At 41.4% G+C, this 22,542-nt stretch overlaps 1 protein-coding gene across 1 annotated transcript in view; it reads left to right on the top strand.

Annotated features, from left to right (window-relative positions):
* The window catches only part of COLGALT2 (collagen beta(1-O)galactosyltransferase 2), a 1,144,817-nt gene that overhangs the window by 771,358 nt on the left and 350,917 nt on the right, over positions 1–22,542 (top strand). Inside the window, exon 6 of the mRNA XM_044085299.1 lies at positions 21,413–21,532. Coding sequence (XP_043941234.1) covers positions 21,413–21,532 — 120 coding nt within the window. The remainder of the gene's footprint in view (positions 1–21,412; positions 21,533–22,542) is intronic.

The raw sequence follows: 22,542 nt of genomic DNA, 5'->3' as shown, positions 1-22,542 counted from the left end.
AGAAATTCAGTGATTGTAGTGTTACTAGAGACTGGTGAACTGAACTTGAGTGTGGATTTAAGTATAGGTCAGACGTTAGTATTTATTTATTTAACATTTGTTAACTGGGGAAATCCAACTTGGAACAAAGCCAATTTTCAGCAGAGGCCCGAGGAGAAACGCTCTAGATGCATGTCTTTATAACGTGGGAGGAAACCAGAGCACTCAGAGGAAACCCACACGAATGCAGGGAGACATGCATACTCCACAGAGAAGCCACTCCAGCTGAACATCGAACCAGAGAACATCTTGGTGTGAGGCGACAATGCCGTAGTAGCGGAGTGTCCCTTTAGCATTGTGTGCAGCTGAGTAGTGACTTGAAGGGGGACTTTCAAATTTTGTCTGAGGTCCTGCCCTGGTTGTACTATATACAGCTATAAAAAAATAACAGAAAAAAAGTCATGTACCCATTCGCAAGTAGACAATATTATTTTACCAAATACTTGTACTGCAAGCAAATTAATTTCATTATGCAGACATTTGGGTTTTCAACGCTAAAATGTTTTTGTCAGTAGAATGGGAAGAGGGAATATCTTGTAGAAAACAGTTTCAAAATGCTTGGCGTTTATTCAAAGGTTTATCTAGGTCTGATAACTAGGTAAATGTTCTTATGTTGTACACTCTTTTCAACAATAATTCAGGCAGCAGGAGCAAGGACAGACAGGAAGCTATATGCATAAAGCATTTAGGGTAGCCAATCAAAAGCAGGTCTTTGGTAGATGATTGCATTCAGAACAAGCCCACATGAACAACGGAAGAACATAGAAACTGCAAACACAGCAGTGTGATCAAGAATAAAACTCAGACATTGGAGGTGTGAAGCAGTTGAAAAGCAATTAAAGAAAGTCCTAGTAAATCAGGAAAAAGAACAAAAAATAATAAAAAAAAGAACTTCATTAAAACTGTATCAAGCCACTTGATATATTTGTTCATAGGTTCATAGGTTCATACAAGGCTATCTGCCCTAGGGCATTTATAAGCCTAGCCAGAGTGTGTTTGGCTTTCGAGACCCATTTTAAATTAATTTTGCTATGCCCTTTTTCGAGGTTAGTATACTGTGCCTCTGTCTAACAGTGACACAGAAGTGATACCCGGGGTAAACCTACGATCTCCCATCCACTCATCAAGATTCCTCGTGAAGAGAGTCAATGAGGGACTCTGCCTAACCTGGACTGGGATTTTATTCCAGAGTGAAGGGAGCCTCTGGGTTATGAATCTGTTCCTCCAGCATGTCCTATTTATTTCAGTGCCGAGGTTCAGCTCTCTCGAGCGCATAGCTCCATGGGATTTGGATTTTCTGAGGTGCAGCATGTCCATTAATTCCTGGTTGGACATGGCTTTATACGTCAGGGACAGATCGGCTCTGAGCAGGTGGTATGCCACTGAGTAGAGCTGGAGTTTCTTTAACCGGGCAGCATATGGCATCTGTTTGAGCCCTTTGATCCTCTTGGTGAGGTACTTTTGGGGTCTTTCCAGTTGCTGCAGGTGTCTGGTAAGGTACATCCCAAAAAGGGCATTGTACTCAATTATGGGCCTGATGAGGGATGAGTAAAGAGGCACGATGACCTCCCCTGATCTAGATGTGAATCCCAACCTGGAATTAATGGATATGACACCCACACCTCAAGGTTGGTGGCAACGCATGATGCATCGGAGACCATCCAGGTGCAATTAACCATAGGCAAGACTGCTCTGCAATTTGTAGCAGTTTAGGCCACACCTCTCTCAAACTCAAAACCTCACATGGCCCTCCTGAAAAACATTGGAGGGATAAATGTATCTCCAAACACCATCATACTAGGTGACTTTAACTACCCTAATATAGACTGGGAACACTACTCAAGCCCGAACACTCTAACCCAAAGATTCCTGGAGTTCATAAACTCAAATGCCATGGAACAACTAGTCACCATCCCACAAGAGGAGAAAACATACTTGATCTCATCATCACGAACATGGGATCAAAATGTTCAACACCGGAAGTATACCCCTCACTGGTGAGATCAGATCATAAACTAATCTCGTCGTAAGCCCCTCATCCCCCCCCCACCCAAAAAAAAAAAAACCAAAGTAAAAAAATTCTCGAAAGCCGATTTCACACTTCTAAAAATTAGTTTGGTCTCTTTTAAGGCCCTGAGCCAGTGGTAAACATTACTCAAACCGCTGAATCACTTACAAATGCCTTCTACCAGCACCTACAGGACTGCATGGATCAGGCAATCCCAAACAAAACTAAGACTCTTTGTACCAAAGGCAAGCGTCCAGTCTGGTGGACCCCAGCCATAAACAAGCTCTACAACAAAAGGAGGAAGCTACTACAAGATAGAGCAAAATCCTTGAAAGGTAAGACACCTTTGATCATTATAAGTAAAAACTAAGAGCTTAAAATCATCCAAAAAAATTTGAGAGAAAAATCGCCAAGGACTCTAAAAGAGAATCATAAGGCCTTCTTTAGCTATGTTAGAAACCTAGGAGGAAACTCCCAGATATGCTCAAAATTAGTTCAAAAAATGATGAAAATTACTTGAACCTACACACATTGCCAACATACTGGCTGACAGGTTCAGTGCAAACTTCTCTCCACCTCCCAGAGAGAGATATCTATTCAGGATTGTAGCCCCCCAAACATCTCCAACGCCCAGGTGAGAACTGCCCTCACTAAGGCAAAACACAGCATCCATGGGACCGGATGGTGTCCCCGGCTGTGTGCTTCATGAACTCAATGAGGAATTAAACCCACAGTTAGGACAGCTGTTTAATCTTAGCCTCACCTCAGGATACGTACCCAAGAGTGGGCGCACGGCGACTGTGGTCCCACTTCATAGGGCGGTGCCACACAGACTGGAAATTACCGCCACTTAGCTTGACAAGCCTTATCTGCAAAGCCATGGAGAGGATCATAATGGAACTCATAAATAAAGACATAGGGAACTTTTGGATCCAACTCAGTTTGGCTTTGTCAAAGGCAGATCCTGCCTCTTAAACTTGGTTGACTTTTCGAGACAGTCACCAAGTCACCAAGGCCATTGATGAGGAAAGGCAGATACAGCCTACCCTCACCCTGGTAAAGCCTGTCGACACAATACCCCACTCAGGTATCATCGAAAAACTCATCAGCTTGAATGTAAACCCATACATCACAAGATGGGTTGCAAACTGGCTAAGTGACAGAACCCACAGGGTCAGAGTTGCTGGAGCCATGTCAGACTCAAATCACAAGTGGTGTCCCACAGGCTCAGTCCTGGGTCCACTCTTGTTCGGCATCTACTTTTCTGAAGTACAAGCAAACACAGGAGGGTTATGGCTGACAAAGTTTGCAGATGACTGCAAAGGGGCCATAGTCCACATCTGACACAGATATCTCCAGAAGGGCCTCACAGAAATGGATAACTGGTGCCAGAGCCGCCTGAAGTTAAACACCATAAAATGCATAGTCATACCCTTTGGGAAAACAAGGCTACCCCTAGCTACCATATAGGTGGCAATCCACTGAGCACAGAAAAAGTCATCAGAGATCTGGGGACCCAGGTTGACAGTAGCCTTTCGTTTGACACTCATGTTGCTAAAGTAGTTAGGAAAACCTTCTATATCACCCACCTCATGAAGGATTCACATCTAGATCAAGGGAGGTCATCGTCCCCTGTACTCATCACTTATTAGACCTATGATTGAGTACAATGCCCGCTCGAATGTATCTGACCAGACACCTGCTGCAGCTTGAAAGGCCCCAAAGTTCCTCACCAAAAGGATAAAGGGTCTCAAAAATATGTCTTATGCTGCCCGACTGAAAGAACTCCAGCTCTATTCAGTCTCATACCGCTTGCTCAGAGGTGACCTGTGCCTGACATATAAGGCCATGTCAAACCCAGATTTGATGAATATGCTTCACCTCAAAAATCTAGATCCCTCAGAACCACAAGGGCGGGAGACTTAAACCTTGACACGGTTATAAATAGAACATGCTGAGGGACAGATTCATCACCCAGAGACTCATGCTGTGGAACAAAATCCCGGTACATGTGCTCTCTGGTCTTGTTCAAGAGGAATCTTGACCAATGGATGGGAGATTGCAGATATACCCAGGGATTACTTCAGAGGCACAGCAAAATGATAGGCATAGTTTTTATTCAAACTAAAGGGCCACATAACTATGGGCTAGGCTTATAAATGCCCTTGGGCAGATAGCCTAGTATGAACCTATGAACCTATGAACCTATTCATGATTAGGTGGGCTATATAAAATGTTTTTCTAAACACTTTGGCCATGTGGTTGTCAAATGAGAGATTGCTATCAACTTGGGTCCCCAGGTCCCTAATTACTTCTTCTGTACTTAATGGATTACCACCTATGTGGTAATTTGTGGGCACTTTGTTTTTGCCAAAGGGAATGACTATACACTTTTTGGCATTTAGCTTGAGGCCATGGCTCTGGCACCAGTTGTCTGTTTCTATGAGGCCCTTTTGGAGGATGCTTGTGTCAGCTGGATAGTCGATTATGGCACCCAGTTTGCAGTCATCTGCGAACTTGGTCAGCCACAGTCCTTCCGTGTTGGCCTGTACCTCCGAGAAATATATACCGAACAAGAGAGGTCCCAGGACTGAGCCTTGTGGGACACCACTTGTAACTGGTTTGGAGTCTGACATGGCTCCAGCAATTCTAACCATGTGGGTTCTGTCCTTGAGCCAGTTTGCAACCCATCTAGTGACATTGGGTTTATATTTAAGCTGGTGAGCTTATCTATAATGCCCAAGTGGGGTATTGTATCAAAGGCTTTTGCGAGGTCCAGGTAGGCTGTGTGGACCACCTTCTCCTCGTCAATGGCCTTGGTGACTGTTTCAAAGAAATCAACCAGGTTTAAGAGGCAGGATCTGCGCTTAACAAAGCCAAACTGGGTAGGATCCAGTGTCTGTACGTCCCCAATATCTTTATTTATGAGGTCCATGATGATCCTTTCCATAGCTTTGCAGACCAAGCTAGTCAGGCTTATGGGGCGATAGTTTCCAGAATCCATTTTTAATTTCATTTTAATCATTAGAAAATCCTGAGAAGCTTGTAACAAATAGCTTACTATAATGTGTACCACACACAAAGTGAAGTATCAAAATTCATTTATGTGTAGACATTCCAAAATGCTGGTGTGGAAATGAATACTGGTACTGCACTAACGACTCATCAGCTTATCTCATCTTGCACTCAGGATAGTTGCCCCATTTACTCCACCTTAACTATGATACTGCTGTAAGGCAGCCCCATCAACCATTGTGAAATGGACATAGACTCAAGAGGAAAGGGCCCTGCAGAGTAGACACAGAACACTCATTTGGAAAGGGGGGAGGGGCATACAGGCAGTCAAGCTATTCATGGCGATAATGCCCAGTAGATAGCATTTTGCAAATTTGGTATAAAAAATTTTAATTTTGTTATAATTATCAGAAAATCCTGAGAAGCTTCCTAGTTGCTATTATTTTGAGGCTGTCAGAATTCTTATCTTAAGAGTCTACTTAATTGAGCTATGAGAAACAGATAAATGACATACTAAAAATTTGGTATAGAATGTTGAATTTTAAAGCTGCTATGAAATGTTTGTCTAATTAACGTACAGTCATTACAGTGGTACATGGATTCAAAAAATTCAGGGCTTTCACGTTATGAGACTACATCATGAATTCAAAAGTTTTGTCTTTAAAGGTGACATTGCAGACATTGTGGGAAGTAAGGCCTCATCATCATATTCGTCAATCCCCTTTTTCCTATCTTCTGCTTGAATCGGAGTGTTGCATCAACTGTTGCTGTCTCTCTCAGTTTGATACATCTGTCCTACCTTTTCCACCATTCATGCCTGTGCATATTTGTTCTTGTATATAAATAAGACATCAACTATATTCTAAAAATAGACCACAGGCCTAGAGGAGCTAATAGAGTCAACAAAAGTAAATAAATACGCACAAAAGCGACTTTACTGATTTACAGTACCTCAAATAATTGTGCTGATATTATGATATACCTCTTACATTCTAAGCTCCAAGAGTTAGCATTCACTATGTCCGCAGATTTTCCCAACTTAGAATCTCTCAAAATTGGCACAACTGAACAACCTCTGGAATAAAGCAAAAGATGCTTGCTTTCCCACTTAAAAGAGCTGTGTCTGTGGATTTACACAGTTGTACAATAACAAGCAATTGTGCCTCAAACATTTTCCTTGTGTTCTACTCTGCCAAGTTCTGCTTCCAAAGGCTTACAATTCACTGTTTGCAGACATCTGTATCTACAAACACACACCTCTCTCAAAATATATATATATATATATATATATATATATATATATATATATATATATATATATATATATGAGGTGCAGGAGAGCTTGCCCCCCTACTGGCATTAAGATCTTTGAAGATACAGAATATCGAACACCCAAAAGACAGACCCACGAAAGATTGCGAAAGGAAAACTATTTTCTTTCCTGATCTTCACACTACCCCCACCCACCTCATAACACTAGCCTTAAATTCATTCATATGAATGGTGACAGTGTTACAGGAAGGTTTTTTTAAGGTAAGGTGTAAGGTTTGGGTTGGGGGAAGGGGCAGCATTAGGGTCAGCACCCATCACTAAGGTGGTGCATGGGAGCTCTGCTTTTTTTATGTTAAAAAAAATTCTGTAACACTGCCACTACAAAATATTTACTTGGACACACAAACATGCAAAAATACACCCTAAAAACACTACATCTATTCCCTTTCCTAACCCTAAAATACACATATTACAACACAAACAGACAACTCTTATCCCAAACCCTAACCCTAACCTTCAAACACATGTACAAACACTCTTACCCTCCCCAAACCCCTCTCACCTCTCTCAACAAAACTTACTTGTGACATTTTGCCATTTAGCTATCCTTACATTTGATTTAAAGCATTGCCTGTAGTACTGATTGACCAAATGGACCAATATATATATATATATATATATATATATATATATATATATATATATATATATATATATAGGTTCATAGGTTCATAGGTTCATACTGGGCTATCTGCCCAAGGGCATTTATAAGCCTAGCCCATAGTTATGTGGCTTTCGCCACCCCTTTAGTTTGAATAAAAACTATGCCTATCATTTTTCTGTGCCTCTGTCAAGCAGTGACACTGAAGTAATCCCTGGGTATATCTGATCTCCCATCCATTGGTCAAGATTCCTCTTGAACAAGGCCAGCGGTGCTCTGCCTCACATGTACCGGGATTTTGTTCCACAGCATAGGAGTATCTGGGTGATGAATCTGTCCCTCCAGCACGTTCTATTTATAACTGTGTCAAGGTTTAAGTCTCCGCCCTTGTGGTTCTGAGGGATCTAGATTTTTGAGGTGAAGCATATTCATCAAATCTGGGTTTGACATGGCCTTATATGTCAGGCACAGGTCACCTCTGAGCAAGCGGTATGAGACTGAATAGAGCTGGATTTCTTTCAGTCGGGCAGCATAAGACATATTTTGAGACCCTTTATCCTTTTGGTGAGGAACTTTTGGGGCCTTTCAAGCTGCAGCAGGTGTCTGGTCAGATACATTCGAACGGGCATTGTACTCAATCATAGGTCTAATGAGTGATGAGTACAGGGGACGATGACCTCCCTTGATCTAGATGTGAATCCCTTCATGATCAGGTGGGCGATATAGAAGGTTTTCCTAACTACTTTAGCAACATGAGTGTCAAACGAAGGCTACTGTCAACTTGGGTCCCCAGATCCCTGATGACTTTTTCTGTGCTCAGTGGATTGCCACCTATATGGTAGCTAGGGGTAACCTTGTTTTTCCGAAGGGTATGACTATGCATTTTTGGCGTTTAACTTCAGGCCATGGCTCTGGCACCAGTTATCCGCTTTCTGTGAGGCCCTTCTGGAGGATATCTGTGTCAGATGTGTTTTCGACTATGGCACCCAGTTTGCAGTCATCTGCAAACTTTGTCAGCCATAACCCTCCTGTGTTTGCTTGTACTTCAGAAAAGTAGATGCCGAACAAGAGTGGACCCAGGACTGAGCCCTGTGGGACACCACTTGTGACAGGCTTTGAGTCTGACATGGCTCCAGCAACTCTGACCCTGTTGGTTCTGTCACTTAGCCAGTTTGCAACCCATCTTGTGATGTATGGGTTTACATTCAAGCTGATGAGTTTTTCGATGATACCTGAGTGGGTATTGTGTCAAGGCCTTTGCCAGGTCGAGGTAGGCTGTATGGACTGCCTTTCCTCATCAATGGCCTTGCTGACTGTCTCAAAAGTCAACCAAGTTTAAGAGGCAGGATCTGCCTTTGACAAAGCCAAACTGGGTTGGATCCAAAGTCTGCAAGTTCCCTATGTCTTTATTTATGAGTTCCATTATGATCCTCTCCATGGCTTTGCAGATAAGGCTTGTCAAGCTAATGGGGCAGTAATTTCCAGAGTCTGTGGAGGCACCGCCCTTATGAAGTGGGACCACAGTCGCCGTGCGCCACTCCTTGGGCACGATCCTGAGGTGAGGCTAAGATTAAACAGCTGTCCTAACTGTGGGTTTAATTCCTCGTTGAGTTCATGAAGCACACAGCCGGGGACACCATCCGGTCCCATGGATGCTGTGTTTTTTGCCTTAGTGAGGGCAGTTCTCACCTGGGCGTTGGAGATGTTTGGGGGCTACAATCCTCTGGAATAGATATCTCTCCTTTTGGGGAGGGAGGAGAAGTTTTCACTGAACCTGTCAGCCAGTATGTTAGCAATGTGTGTAGGTTCAGTAATTTTCACATCATTTTGAACTAATTCTGAGCATATCTGGGAGTTTCCTCCTAGGTTTCTAACATAGCTAAAGAAGGCCTTATGATTGTCTTTAGAGTCCTTGGCGATTTTTCTCTCAAAATTTGCCTTGGATGATTTTATGAGAGCTCTTAGATTTTACTTATAATGATCAAAGGTGTCTTACCTTTCAAGGATTTTGCTCTATCTTGTAGTAGCTTCCTCCTTTTGTTGTAGAGCTTGTTTATGGCTGGGGTCCACCAGACTGGACGCTTACCTTTGGTACAGAGAGTCTTAGTTTTGTTTGGGATTGCCTGATCCATGCAGTCCTGTAGGTGCTGGTAGAAGGCATTTGTAAGTGATTCAGCGGTTTGAGTAATGTTTACCACTGGCTCAGGGGCCTTAAAGGAGACCACACTAGTTTTAGAAGTGTGAAATCGGCTTTTGAGAAGTTTTTCACTGTGGTCTTTTTGTTTCAGGTGGGCGGGATGAGGACCTCCAGCGAGATTAGTTTATGATCTGATCTCACCAGTGAGGGGTATACTTCGTGTTGAACATTTTGATCCCATGTTCGTGATGATGAGATCAAGTATGTTTTCTCCTCTTGTGGGGATGGTGACTAGTTGTTCCATGGCATTTGAGTTTATGAACTCCAGGAATCTTTGGGTTAGAGTGTTCGGGCTTGAGTAGTGTTCCCAGTCTATATTAGGGTAGTTGAAGTCACCTAGTATGATGGTGTTTGGAGATACATTTATCCTCCAATGTTTTCAGGAAGGCCATGTGTGGTTCCTGAGTTTGAGAGGGTGGCCTGTAACATGCTACAAATTGCAGAGCAGTCTTGCCTATGGTTAATTGCACCTGGATGGTCTCCGATGCATCGTGCGTTGCCACCAACCTTGAGGTGTGGGTGTCCTTTATGAATATGGACACCCCCTCCTTTCTTGGTGTTGTCCAGATTTTGGGGCCGAACATGATATGAGGTGAAACCTGTTAGTGCTGGGGTGCTCTCAGGAGCCTTGAACCAGGTTTCTGTCACAGTACAGACATCGATGTTCTCCATATTGAGAAGGGCCTCGAGGTGCATCTTGAGAGTGAGACTTCTGGCATTGAGCAGCATTGCCCTTAGTTTTTTCCTTTTGGTGTTCTAGGGTGGTAGGTTTAGAATTTGAGCCTTGCCTAAAAAGGCACTATGGGGTGGCAAGAGCCTTTGCCAATATCCGGAAGCCCAGGGTGACAGGTGCAAGCCGTCCCTTGAAGCAGCGTGGCTTGTCCAGCATGTCATCCCAGGCAGACAGACATTGGATCCCCTTTGAATGACACCAGAATTTAAGCCAATTATTAAAGCTGATCATCTTATCACTGTATTGTGGCATCATTCTAGGTGAAGGTAGGATACTGCTCAAGGTCAGGGTCATACCTGCCTGGGCTACATAATCAGAGAGCTCCTCGATGTCCCTTTCATGTAGTCCAAGGAGGTGCGTCTCAGGTCATTGACACCAGCGTGGACAATGACTGAGTCGTTGTACCTGCTGTTGAGAGACCTGAGTGCTTGCGTTATGTGGCGGATTCTAGCGCCCGACAGGCAGCTTACTGTGACCTTCTCCTTACTCAGTCTGGTGAGCGGGACGTCAGTGCGTCTGACTATGGAATCACCAATGACAATTGTGTCTGGCATTTTGTTTGGCCTTAAGGGCTGTGACTGTTTGACACTCTGACTGTGTGGTCTATGTGTTGCATGTGTTGGGTCGTGAGGTGGTAGTTGTTTGGGTGTCTGCTTTGGTGGCCTCTGCTGTTTTGGTAAATTTTTGATCAGAGCCTCCGAGTATGTCTTTGTGTGAGTATGTGTATGATTTGAAGTTGTGATGGTACCATGTGTGACTGGGTATGTATTGTCTGTGGTTACCTTATCCTCCTGTCTGGTCTTGCCAGTCCTATGTTGAGAGAGCTCAGCCTCCAGTTTGGCCGTATAGTTGCATCTCTCGCATGTATTTGTGTTTTGTGGGAGGAGGAGAGGATTGTCTGTGTACATGAGGCAATTGTAACATTGCCTCAATATTCCCAGGTTCACCAGTTGAGCTGGAGAGGACACTAGCAACTGATCCCTCGACATACTAGAAGTAGTAGGTAAAGAGACTTTCAAAGGACTCCGGTGGAAGTGGGTTTTAGGCTGGTGGGGTACAATCTATAATAACAGTGCTTTATCAAGGTGCAAGTACTGTAGGAGTAAGTGCTAGGCTTTACAGATAGAGAATAGTCTACTTGGGAATCAAGTAGAGATGAACTTTTCAGTTATAGGATATGCTGGTTAGATCAGCAGTACAGCTCGAGGAAGGTAGTTCTAAGGGAAAATTTGAAGAGTGGAATTTAGATGGCCCGAATAGTTAACCTTGTTTAACCGCTGCTGCTCTTGTGTGCAACAGTGGCAACTCTAACGCAGCGCTTAGCGTTTTATAGCAGGGGCTGAAGGAGCTAGAATTGGCCCAAAAGCGACCAATGGACTACTAGTTTCTGGCTGAAACTTCACCAAATCGGACAGAAAGGCTCAGTGCTTCCCACTCCCACTGGTAAGCAAAAACTTCCCTCCTTCCTAATAAGGCAATGGATCAGTAACAGGAACTAAAACAAAGCCCAGGGATCAGCAACTCTGAAACTGGACTACTCTAGTTCAGTAAGGCGGAAAAACAAGAGATTTTTTTGTTTTATTACGGAGATAAGGAAAAAAACAGACAGTAAATGCTATAAATGCTGTAAATCGGCTAGCGCACTTTAGTGTGTAGCCTACAGAAACAATTTGCAACAATTAGTAACTTAAAGTGCAATAAACAGTGTAAAATGCAGAAATCACTTAAAGTAGCAGTAAAACAGGAAATGCAGTCGCTAGCTTAATAACAGTGGGAAAGCCACAAAAATACTTATATCTGGTAGAAAGTCACTCTTTTAGCTCTCTGCTGCTTGGATCACTCTGCAGGCCACCACGAGGATCTGTGCTGAGTTGGTACAAGCTGGAAAGCGTGTTTAGCATGTTTTATAGCAGGGGCTGAAAGGAGCTAGGAATTGGCCCAAAACAACCAATGGACTACTAGTTTCTGGCTGAAACTTCACCAATTCGGACAAAAGGCTGCTCAGTGCTTCCCACTCCCACTGGTAAGCAAAGAAACTTCCCTCCTTCCTAATAAGGCAATGGATCAGTAACAGGAACTAAAAACAAAGCCCAGGGATCAGCAACTCTGAAACTGGACTACTCTAGTTCAGTAAGGTGGGAAAACAAGAGATTTTTTTTTTTGTTTTTTTTTTTTTACAGAGACAAGGAAAAAACAGACAGTAAATGCTATAAATGCTTTTAGCGGCTAGCACACTTGAGTGTGTTAGCCTACAGGTAAAATTAAGCAACAAATAACTTTTTAAGAGTGCAAAACAGTTAATCAACACAAAAACAATTTAAATAGAATGCAGAGCTGTATAAACAGGCTAAGATGCAGTCACTAAGCAGTAAATATTCTAAAAGCCAGAAAAAAATACTTAAATCAGTTATAGCAAATACAGTTATAACAAATGCTCTGAAATATACTGTATATTTCCAATATGTTTGAGAAGGACAGTCAGAACACAAGAAGGTTCAGGCGAAAAGAAAAAAAAAAGTTTTGTTTTACTTTTGAAAAGGAAAAAGGAGGAACAGAAGGCCTTATCAAATGTTCTCTCTGTATTAAGAAGAATGAGCTAATGACACTAGATTGGGAGGTGTGTCACAGTAGGGGCGGGCAACTGCAAAGCCACCAAGTATATAAAAGCACTACAGAGTCAAATGAAAGTTTTTAAACAGATAAGGATTTGTGAAGATTCTGAATAGACAAAGTGCTTTATATATATTAAATTATAAAAACAGTAATCTGTAAAAATAATCAAAAGATACTTATATTTTGTAGCTCAGTTGCGGTCAAACAACTTCTCCAGCCTGCACTGTGTGCAAAGACATATATATATATATATATATATCTAGAGAGAGAGAGAGAGAGAGAGAGAGAGACATTGATTTGCAGATATATACATATAGACACAGATATGCTTATTACTATTACCCTGTTACTGTGTATTGTTACATGCATTTAATCTGTTTTTTTTTCTGGGTTTTAGCTGAAATGTTTGTTAGATTAACCTACATACTCTGTCAACAATAAAACTGAGAAAAGTGACAGTTGTCTGGCAGTTGATGAAAAGTCTGGCAGTTGCTGAAGAGGATCATGGCTGTAAGCTGTTCATGAGCTACTTCCTGTGGTAGAGGGTTTGATTCCCTCAGACTTCATTTACCTACTGTGTGACTTTGAGCAAGTCACTTAACCAGACAGTGATTTGGGGCAACTGGAAACTGGTCTAGGCTCATTCATGGACTCCGGAGCTTCATGCCTTCTTATTCTGTCGGTTAGAGCAGAGGACTAAAGCTCTGACTTATATTAATCAGCTGCTTCCTGTTGCACGGGTGCTGGTTTTGAATTTTTTTACCCTCATTTATTCCACGGCTAGAGATATAAGGGCCCTAGAGGTCATCAGCCTGGTATATACTTATGAACATATAATTTTCAAAAATTTTCCTTTTTGTGACTCTGTGTTTCATATAAGAGCAGCAAACATTTATTTATCTTATGCTACGAATAATTTCACATGACAATGCTGTCTTGTATTCGGATATTAAATAAAAATTAATTCTGAAGAGTGAAGGTTGTTATAGTATGGTTCGAATGGAAGGCTGTAGTTACTTTGCATACCAAGACACATATCTGTCCATTTTAAGATGCAAAAAATAATGTCTGTTGCAAATGAGTGAAGTGACTCTGACAGATTGGTCTTAGTGCCACATAACTGGCTCACAGATAGAACCCACAGTGCAAAAGTAGCTGACTCCAAGTCAGGCTGTTGACCAGTCACGAGTGAAGTCCCACAGAGTTCGGTCCTGGGCCCTGTCCTGTTTGGTATCTACTTCTCTGAAGTCCAGGCCAAGATGAAGGGACTGGCTGACAAAGTTCGCAGATGATTGCAAGTTGGGAGCTATTATCATCTCCCCAAGTGATGTTGACATCCTACAGAAAAGCCTCACTGAGACCAATGACTGGTGTCAGAACCATGGCCTTAAGCTCAATGCCAAAAAATGTGTCATCATCCCCCTTAGGAAAAACCCGGTTCCCATGAATTACCACATCGATGGTAGTCCACTGAACAGGGAAGGCATTATAAGAGATCTGGGAACACAGGTTGACAGCAACCTCTCTTTTGACCACCACATTGCCACTGTGGTCAGAAATTCCTTCTATGTGGCACATCTCATTACTAAGGGTTTTTGCATCCATGAAGAAAGAGGTCATTGTCTCCCTCTACTCTTCCCTCATTAGGCCAGTCATCGAGTACAATGCCCCATTTGGCATGTACCTCACTAAACACCTGCAGCAACTGGACAGGCCACAAAAGTACCTCACAAAGAGGATCCCAGGCCTTAAACACTTGCCCTATATGGACAGACTCAAAAAACTCCACTATTCTCTGTCTCATATCGCCTACATAGAGGCGATCTCTGCTTGACTTACAAAGCCATGTCTGACCCAGCCCTGTTAGAAATGCTACATCTAAAGAAATCCCAGTCCCTCTGTACCACACGCTCCAGAGACCTCAACCTCATTACCACAACCAACAGAACATGCTGGAGGGACAGGTTCATAACTGAGAGACTGCACATGCTCTGGAATAGACTTCCCATACATGTCAAGCAGAGCATCTCACTGGCCCTCTTCAAGAGAAATCTTGATGAGTGGATGGGAAATAGAAAATTGACCCTGGGGATCACTCCAGTGGCTTTACTTGACAGAGGCACTAGGAACTAAGGTTGGGTGGCACGATGCCAGGGTAATCCTATGGGATAGGCTTATAAAGACTTCAGGGCCATTAGCCTAGTACACACCTATGAACCTATGTGTTCGTCTGTACAGGCATGTAAAACATTGTTCTTTGAGCAAATTTCAGTTTTTTTGTGCTTGAACAGACACCTATAAGTCCCAGTGGGAGGGTCATTGTGAGAAAAACTTGAATACAGTGAGCTTTTCTGCAGCTCAAATTAGATGCAGGGAACCCCCTGGGATAAACGATAATATTTTTATTTCGAATATACTAAAAATCCTTGCAGCAAAGTTATGAACTCCAGATTCCTTTTTATTTTATATTTCATGGTATTTTGTTATGGGTTATTTGTATATACATGTTATTTATAAATGTTTATATTTATATTTCTACATGTATTTCTGTATTTATTTAAATATTGTAATATATACATTTTTCATACAGTATTAGATATATTTTCAAGAACACATACTCAGTATTACCATTAATTATGGTTGTTGCATTTTCAGGATGATGTAGTCATATATTATCTGGGTTACCTGAATGTTTAGTAATTACATCTGATTTAGTTAATGAGTTTGAAAGAGGATTATGGATTGCATTAGGAAGGTTTAATTGTGAGACTATTTAATGGTGGTTGCTGTTATATTATTTCAGTTCTGATAAAGTCTGATACTTGAGGACAAAAGTGCTTAACTTGCTATATATTTTTTTTTTTATTTTCATTAAAGTTTGATTTTGATGTTATACCCAGCTTGTCCGTGTGCTTCTTGCAGTGTTGGTCGATAACATTTTGTATTGTAAGAATGCTAACGTTCTTACTTCATACCATATGTATATTTGATATAATCTTATTTTTAGCACAATGTACAATCTCTCTTGCTTCTTGTACATCTGTTATATATTTTAGGATGGCAGTAGTCTGTTTCAAACATAATCATTCTTGTTAACATAGAAAATCGACTTCATTTCATCCCAGAGATGGTACTGAACTGGCACTTACTGGTAGCTGGCCTGTTACTGTAACTGTTAACAGTATATTCCATGTAATATTGATTAACTAAATCCCAACTGGTATAATCATAGTTATCATCAGCATGAGTGATATATCTTGTAGATATTATAGTACTGGTAGTATCAATAATGGGAGGTGGGTATTTTATTATACATATGAGAGCAATGATAGTGTGCATACCTGCACACATACCTCACGGAGCTGGGGATATCATTATACATATGAGCGAACCACGATAACATGCATAACTGCACACATACCTCACGGAGCTGGGGATATCATTATACATATAGCAAACCACAATAACTTGCATAACTGCACACATACCTCATGGAGCAGGGGATATCATACATATGAGTGAACCACGATAACGTGCATAACTGCACACATACATCATGGAGCTGGGGATATCATACATATGAGCGAAACACAATAATGTGCATAACTGCACACATACTTCACTGAGCTGGGGATATCATACATATGAGTGAACCACGATAATGTGCATACCTGCACACATACCTCACAGAGCTGGGGATATCATTATACATATGAGCGAACCACGATAACGTGCATACCTGCACACATACCTCACAGAGCTGGGGATATCATACATATGAGTGAACCACGATAATGTGCATACCTGCACACATACCTCACGGAGCTGTGGATACCATTTTACATATGAGTCAACCACGATAACGTGCATAACTGCACACATACCACACGGAGCTGGGGATATCAAAGTACATATGAGCAAACCACGATAATGTGCATACCTGCACACGTACCTCACAGAGCTGGGGATATCATACATATGAGCGAACCACGATAACATGCATAACTGCACACATACCTCACGGAGCTGGGGATATCATTATACATATGAGCAAACCACGATAATGTGCATACCTGCACACATACCTCACGGAGCTGGGGATATCATTATACATATGAGCGAACCACGATAACGTGCATAACTGCACACATACCTCACAGAGCTGGGGATATCATACATATGAGCGAACCACGATAACGTGCATAACTGCACACATACCTCACGGAGCTGGGGATATCATACATATGAGCGAACCACGATAACATGCATAACTGCACATATACCTCACAGAGCTGGGGATATCATTATACATATGAGCGAACCACGATAACATGCATACCTGCACACATACCTCACAGAGCTGGGGATATCATTATACATATGAGCGAACCACGATAACGTGCATAACTGCACACATACCTCACGGAGCTGGGGATATCATTATACATATGAGTGAACCACAATAACGTGCATAACTGCACACATACCTCACGGAGCTGGGGATATCATTATACATATGAGCGAACCACGATAATGTGCATACCTGCACACATACCTCATGGAGTTGGGGATATCATACATATGAGCGAACCACAATAACATGCATAACTGCACACATACCTCACGGAGCTGGGGATATCATACATATGAGCGAACCACGATAACATACATAACTGCACACATACCTCACAGAGCTGGGGATATCATACATATGAGTGAACCACGATAATGTGCATACCTGCACACATACCTCACAGAGCTGAAGATATCATTTTACAAATGAGTGAACCACGATAACATGCATAACTGCACACATACCTCATGGAGCTGGGGATATCATACATAACTGCACACATACCTCACAGAGCTGGGAAAATCATACATATGAGTGAACCACGATAACGTGCAAACCTGCACATATACCTCACAAAGCTGAGGATATCATTATACATATGAGCGAACCACGATAACGTACATAACTGCACACATACCTCACAGATCTGGGGATATCATACATATGAGCGAACCACGATAACGTGCATAACTGCACACATACCTCACGGAGCTGGGGATATCATATCTATGAGCGAACCACGATAACGTGCATAACTGCACACATACCTCACGGAGCTGGGGATATCATATCTATGAGCGAACCATGATAACGTGCATAACTGCACACATACCTCACGGAGCTGGGGATATTATGTATATGAGCGAACCATGATAATGTGTATAACTGCACACATACCTCACAGAGCTGGGGATATCATACATATGAGCAAACCACGATAACGTGCATAACTGCACACGTACCTCACAGAGCTGGGGATATCATACATATGAGTGAACCACGATAATGTGCATACCTGCACACATACCTCATGGAGCTGGGGATATCATTATACATATGAGCGAACCACAATAACATGCATAACTGCACACATACCTCACTGCGCTGGGGATATCATTATGCATATGAGCAAACCACGATAATGTGCATAACTGCACACATACCTCACGGTGCTGGGTATATCATTATACATATGAGCGAACCACGATAACTTGCATAACTGCACACATACCTCATGGAGCTGGGGATATCATTATACATAGCGAACCATGATAACGTGCATAACTGCACACATACCTCACGGAGCTGGGGATATCATACATATGAGTGAACCACGATAATGTGCATAACTGCACACATACCTCACGGAGCTGGGGATATCATTATACATATGAGCAAACCACGATAATGTGTATAACTGCACACATACCTCACGGAGCTGGGGATATCATTATACATATGAGCAAACCATGATAATGTGCATAACTGCACACATACCTCACAGAGCTGGGGATATCATACATATGAGCGAACCACGATAACATGCATAACTGCACACATACCTCACAGAGCTGGGGATATCATAAATATGAGTGAACCACGATAACGTGCATACCTGCACACATACCTCATGGAGCTGGGGATATCATTATACGTATGAGCGAACCACGATAACGTACATACCTGCAAACATACCTCACAAAGCTGGGGATATCATACATATGAGTGAACCACGATAACGTGCATAACTGCACACATACCTCACGTAGCTGGGGATATCATTATACATATGAGCAAGCCACGATAACATCCATAACTGCACACATACCTCACGGAGCTGGGGATATCATACATATGAGTGAACCACGATAACGTGCATAATTGCACACATACCTCACGTAGCTGGGGATATCATTATACATATGAGCGAGCCTTGATAAAGTGCATAACTGCACACATACCTCACTGAGCTGGGAATATCATTATACATATGAGCGAACCACGATAACGTGCATACCTGCAAACATACCTCACAGAGCTGGGGATATCATACATATGAGTGAACCAAGATAATGTGCATAACTACACACATACCTCACGGATCTGGGGATGTCATTATACATATGAGCGAACCACGATAATGTGCATACCTGCAAACATACCTCACAGAGCTGGGGATATCATACATATGAGTGAACCACGATAATGTGCATACCTGCAAACATACCTCACAGAGCTGGGGATATCATTATACATATGAGTGAACCACGATAACGTGCATAACTGCACACATACCTCACGTAGCTGGGGATATCATTATACATATGAGCGAACCATGATAACGTGCATAACTGCACACATACCTCACTGAGCTGGGAATATCATTATACATATGAGCGAACCACGATAACGTGCATACCTGCAAACATACCTCACAGAGCTGGGGATATCATACATATGAGTGAACCAAGATAATGTGCATAACTACACACAGACCTCACGGATCTGGGGATGTCATTATACATATGAGCGAACCACAATAATGTGCATACCTGCAAACATACCTCACAGAGCTGGGGATATCATACATATGAGTGAACCACGATAATGTGCATAACTGCACACATACCTCACGGAGCTGGGGATATCATTATACATATGAGCAAACCACGATAAAGTGCATAACTGCACACATACCTCACGGAGCTGGGGATATCATACATATGAGTGAACCATGATAACGTGCATAACTGCACACATACCTCACGGAGCTGGGGATATCATTATACATATGAGCAAACCACGATAATGTGCATAACTGCACACATACCTCACAGAGCTGGGAATATCATTATACATATGAGTGAACCATAATAACATGCATACTTGCAAACATACCTTTTAACTGTTCTAAATTTTACCAGAGAATTTTGGTACATTTCATAATATTTCAGTTTTGTTTGGCAAAGCAGGGAGAGATATATTTACTTTGCAAATGATGGGGTGCAAAATCTTGTCATGTGATGAGCACTAATAAATTGGACAGCCTTTCGTGTTGTGGTTTGTGTGGCTGCATGCTACAGAGACACGACAGTGATCAAATGTATTCAGCATATTACACAGTCGTCTGCATTACCATATATTCTTCATCACTGTTACTTATGTTTATGTTTGACAAGTGATCTGTTTTTTCTGTTTGGACAGCGCTGTATTTAAATTATTTGAAACAAATCAGCATCACATTAGTAGGTGTTACAAGAGCCAAGGCAGCAGTAGCAGCAGCAAGTACAGTGTGCATCATTCAGTAGGTTAGACACCTGAGGTTACCCTGCAGAGTCAGGAAATGGGGAGGAGTAAGGAGCTGGCCTGAAATGGATACTGACTGAAAAAATATACCCCTGAAAAAATATACCCCTGCTCCAAGTGCCGTGACTGTGAACAGTCATGTGTGAATAAATGTAGAAGGGGATTCATTGAGAAAGAGAAGGGGAAACTCCCCTCTCCTTGAGGTCCAGTGACTTTGGAGTTCGGTACATAAAGAAAACAGTCATTGAATTTCATTCACGCTTATTTGTTTAAATGTGAATTGAATTCAGAATAAGTCATTTAGAGCCGTCTCTCAGGGCCCTCACTGGATGTGCTTCAGACCGTGACTCGGACATATCCGCTAGGTTTGGCCTTTGAATACCTAAGACAGTATATACCCCATGCGACAAATGTCCTGGTTAAACTGCAAATTTTAATATATGAAAACAATGGGTTCAGAGGCAAACATTTAGAAAAGAAATTAATTATGTTTTCCTTGTAAATCATTCATGAGTAGTTATATGCATATGGCTTGACATCACATAATATGCTAGTGTGAGAACAGTTAATTCTTAGGCCATGTGTTTGCTGGACAAGAAGGTGGAGAAGATCATGATTAATGTATAACTCCGTATATAAAAGTCGTAACTCAGCGACACCCTGAGAGAAAAAGATTAAAAATACAGTAAAAGAGCGAATCTCAAACATGTCTTCTCTTTTAAACTTTTTTTTTTTTGCAAGGAACAAGCCTCCCAGGATTCCCTCCCAATGTGGAAGACTTGCACCCCCACAACCCTGAACGTATACTAATTCTGAAATCACCATACATCGAAGGAAAGGGAATATTATGAGAAATGTCCAACACAGACTTAATATAAGCAAGTCCAGTTTTTCGGCTATTCAGTCTCCTCCTTACAGGACTGACTCTAACAGCTCTGAACATTCTAACTGATTACTTTAATGGATACACGTTTGGCCCTTTCCCTTCCCAGAAATCCCAAAGTTAAAATAAGGAATATGAGCTAGGTCTGTAAGTCTGTGAGAAAAGTAAGAGAATGATGCACCAGTTAGGAAAACGAGTTCTGCATGTTCGACTTTAAGGCTTTATGTGGCATTTCACCATTTTTTGTTGGCTAAGTAAGTTAAACTTTTTACTGTTCACTAAGAAAACTGATTTTGTTCTGTAATACACATTTTCTATATTTTTTCTTTAGATGTCCAGATGTATATCTGCAACAAGGAGCATTATGGGTACTTGGCCATGCCACTGAAGGCACACCAAACCTTGAAAGATGATACAGAGAACTTTGTTCATGTCCTGACTGAGGCAATGGGTGAGTTACATACAGAAAAGGGTTCTGCGGTTCTTTATTGCACAGCATTGTGTAATGTTTCTTAAATCCTTTGGAACTACAGAGTTTTGCTCAACAACTTGAAAAGAAGTTCTGGGTTTTCAGTCTTTTGTGTAAATTTGATCTTGTGCTTGATAATTAAAGTATAATAATGAAAATCATGCATTTACAGTACTGCAATAATAGTGTTTTGTCACATTTACAACTAAGAAACAGAAATGCAGTAGAGCAAGAGTTTTGCTCATTTCTGTATTAGTAACCTTTTTCTTTTAATTGATTTCTCTAGACCATTTGCAGAGTCACTTTTTACATTCATTTTTTATCCTTTTCTGGTGCATTCAGACCAATAAAGCCAACCCCCACTTGTTTGCATATGCCATGTTTCACCATTTTTCTTTTTTTTTCAAAACAAGTTTATTGTTTTAACATATAAGAGAAATATCATAACAATTTTATACAAATAATTAAAAATAGGTATTATTATAATATTCAACAAAACAACTAAAGTATTTACAAAGACATCCACTACAATCAGATCAATTAATTAAACTAAAATACCGTGCTATTGAAATTAGAATTTTTTAACAAATTTTGTAAATTATCCCATACAATATAATGTGATGTTTTCCTAGTTGTTCTCATTCTAATTGTGCTTATTTCCATATGACACATTATATTCATAACATTTTTAAATTCATTGAACGAAGGAGGTGTATCTGAAATCCAATTTCTAGTTATTATTTTCCTAGCCACTGCTAGGATAGACCATAACAAGGGAAGCTTAATCTTTTTAACACATTGAGGGCATCAGGACAGCTTAAATGGATTGTTTGGCCATACTTCACAAACACAGAGCTTAAAAACAAGCCGGAGTTCCATAACATTATGGTGACTGCAAAGTATCCCAAAGAACATCCAAACCAAAGGGTGAACATTTCACATTGACAAACTTTTTAGTTAAAACTACAGGAAAGACCCAGCAAAGCTAAAAG

Source organism: Protopterus annectens, chromosome 10.part0, assembly GCF_019279795.1.
Source record: "Protopterus annectens isolate FY-2018-M chromosome 10.part0, PAN1.0, whole genome shotgun sequence".
In the NCBI taxonomy this organism is placed as follows: Eukaryota; Metazoa; Chordata; order Ceratodontiformes; family Protopteridae; genus Protopterus; species Protopterus annectens.
Note: the sequence above shows the minus strand (reverse complement) of the source record. Positions and strands in the feature narration are given on the sequence as shown.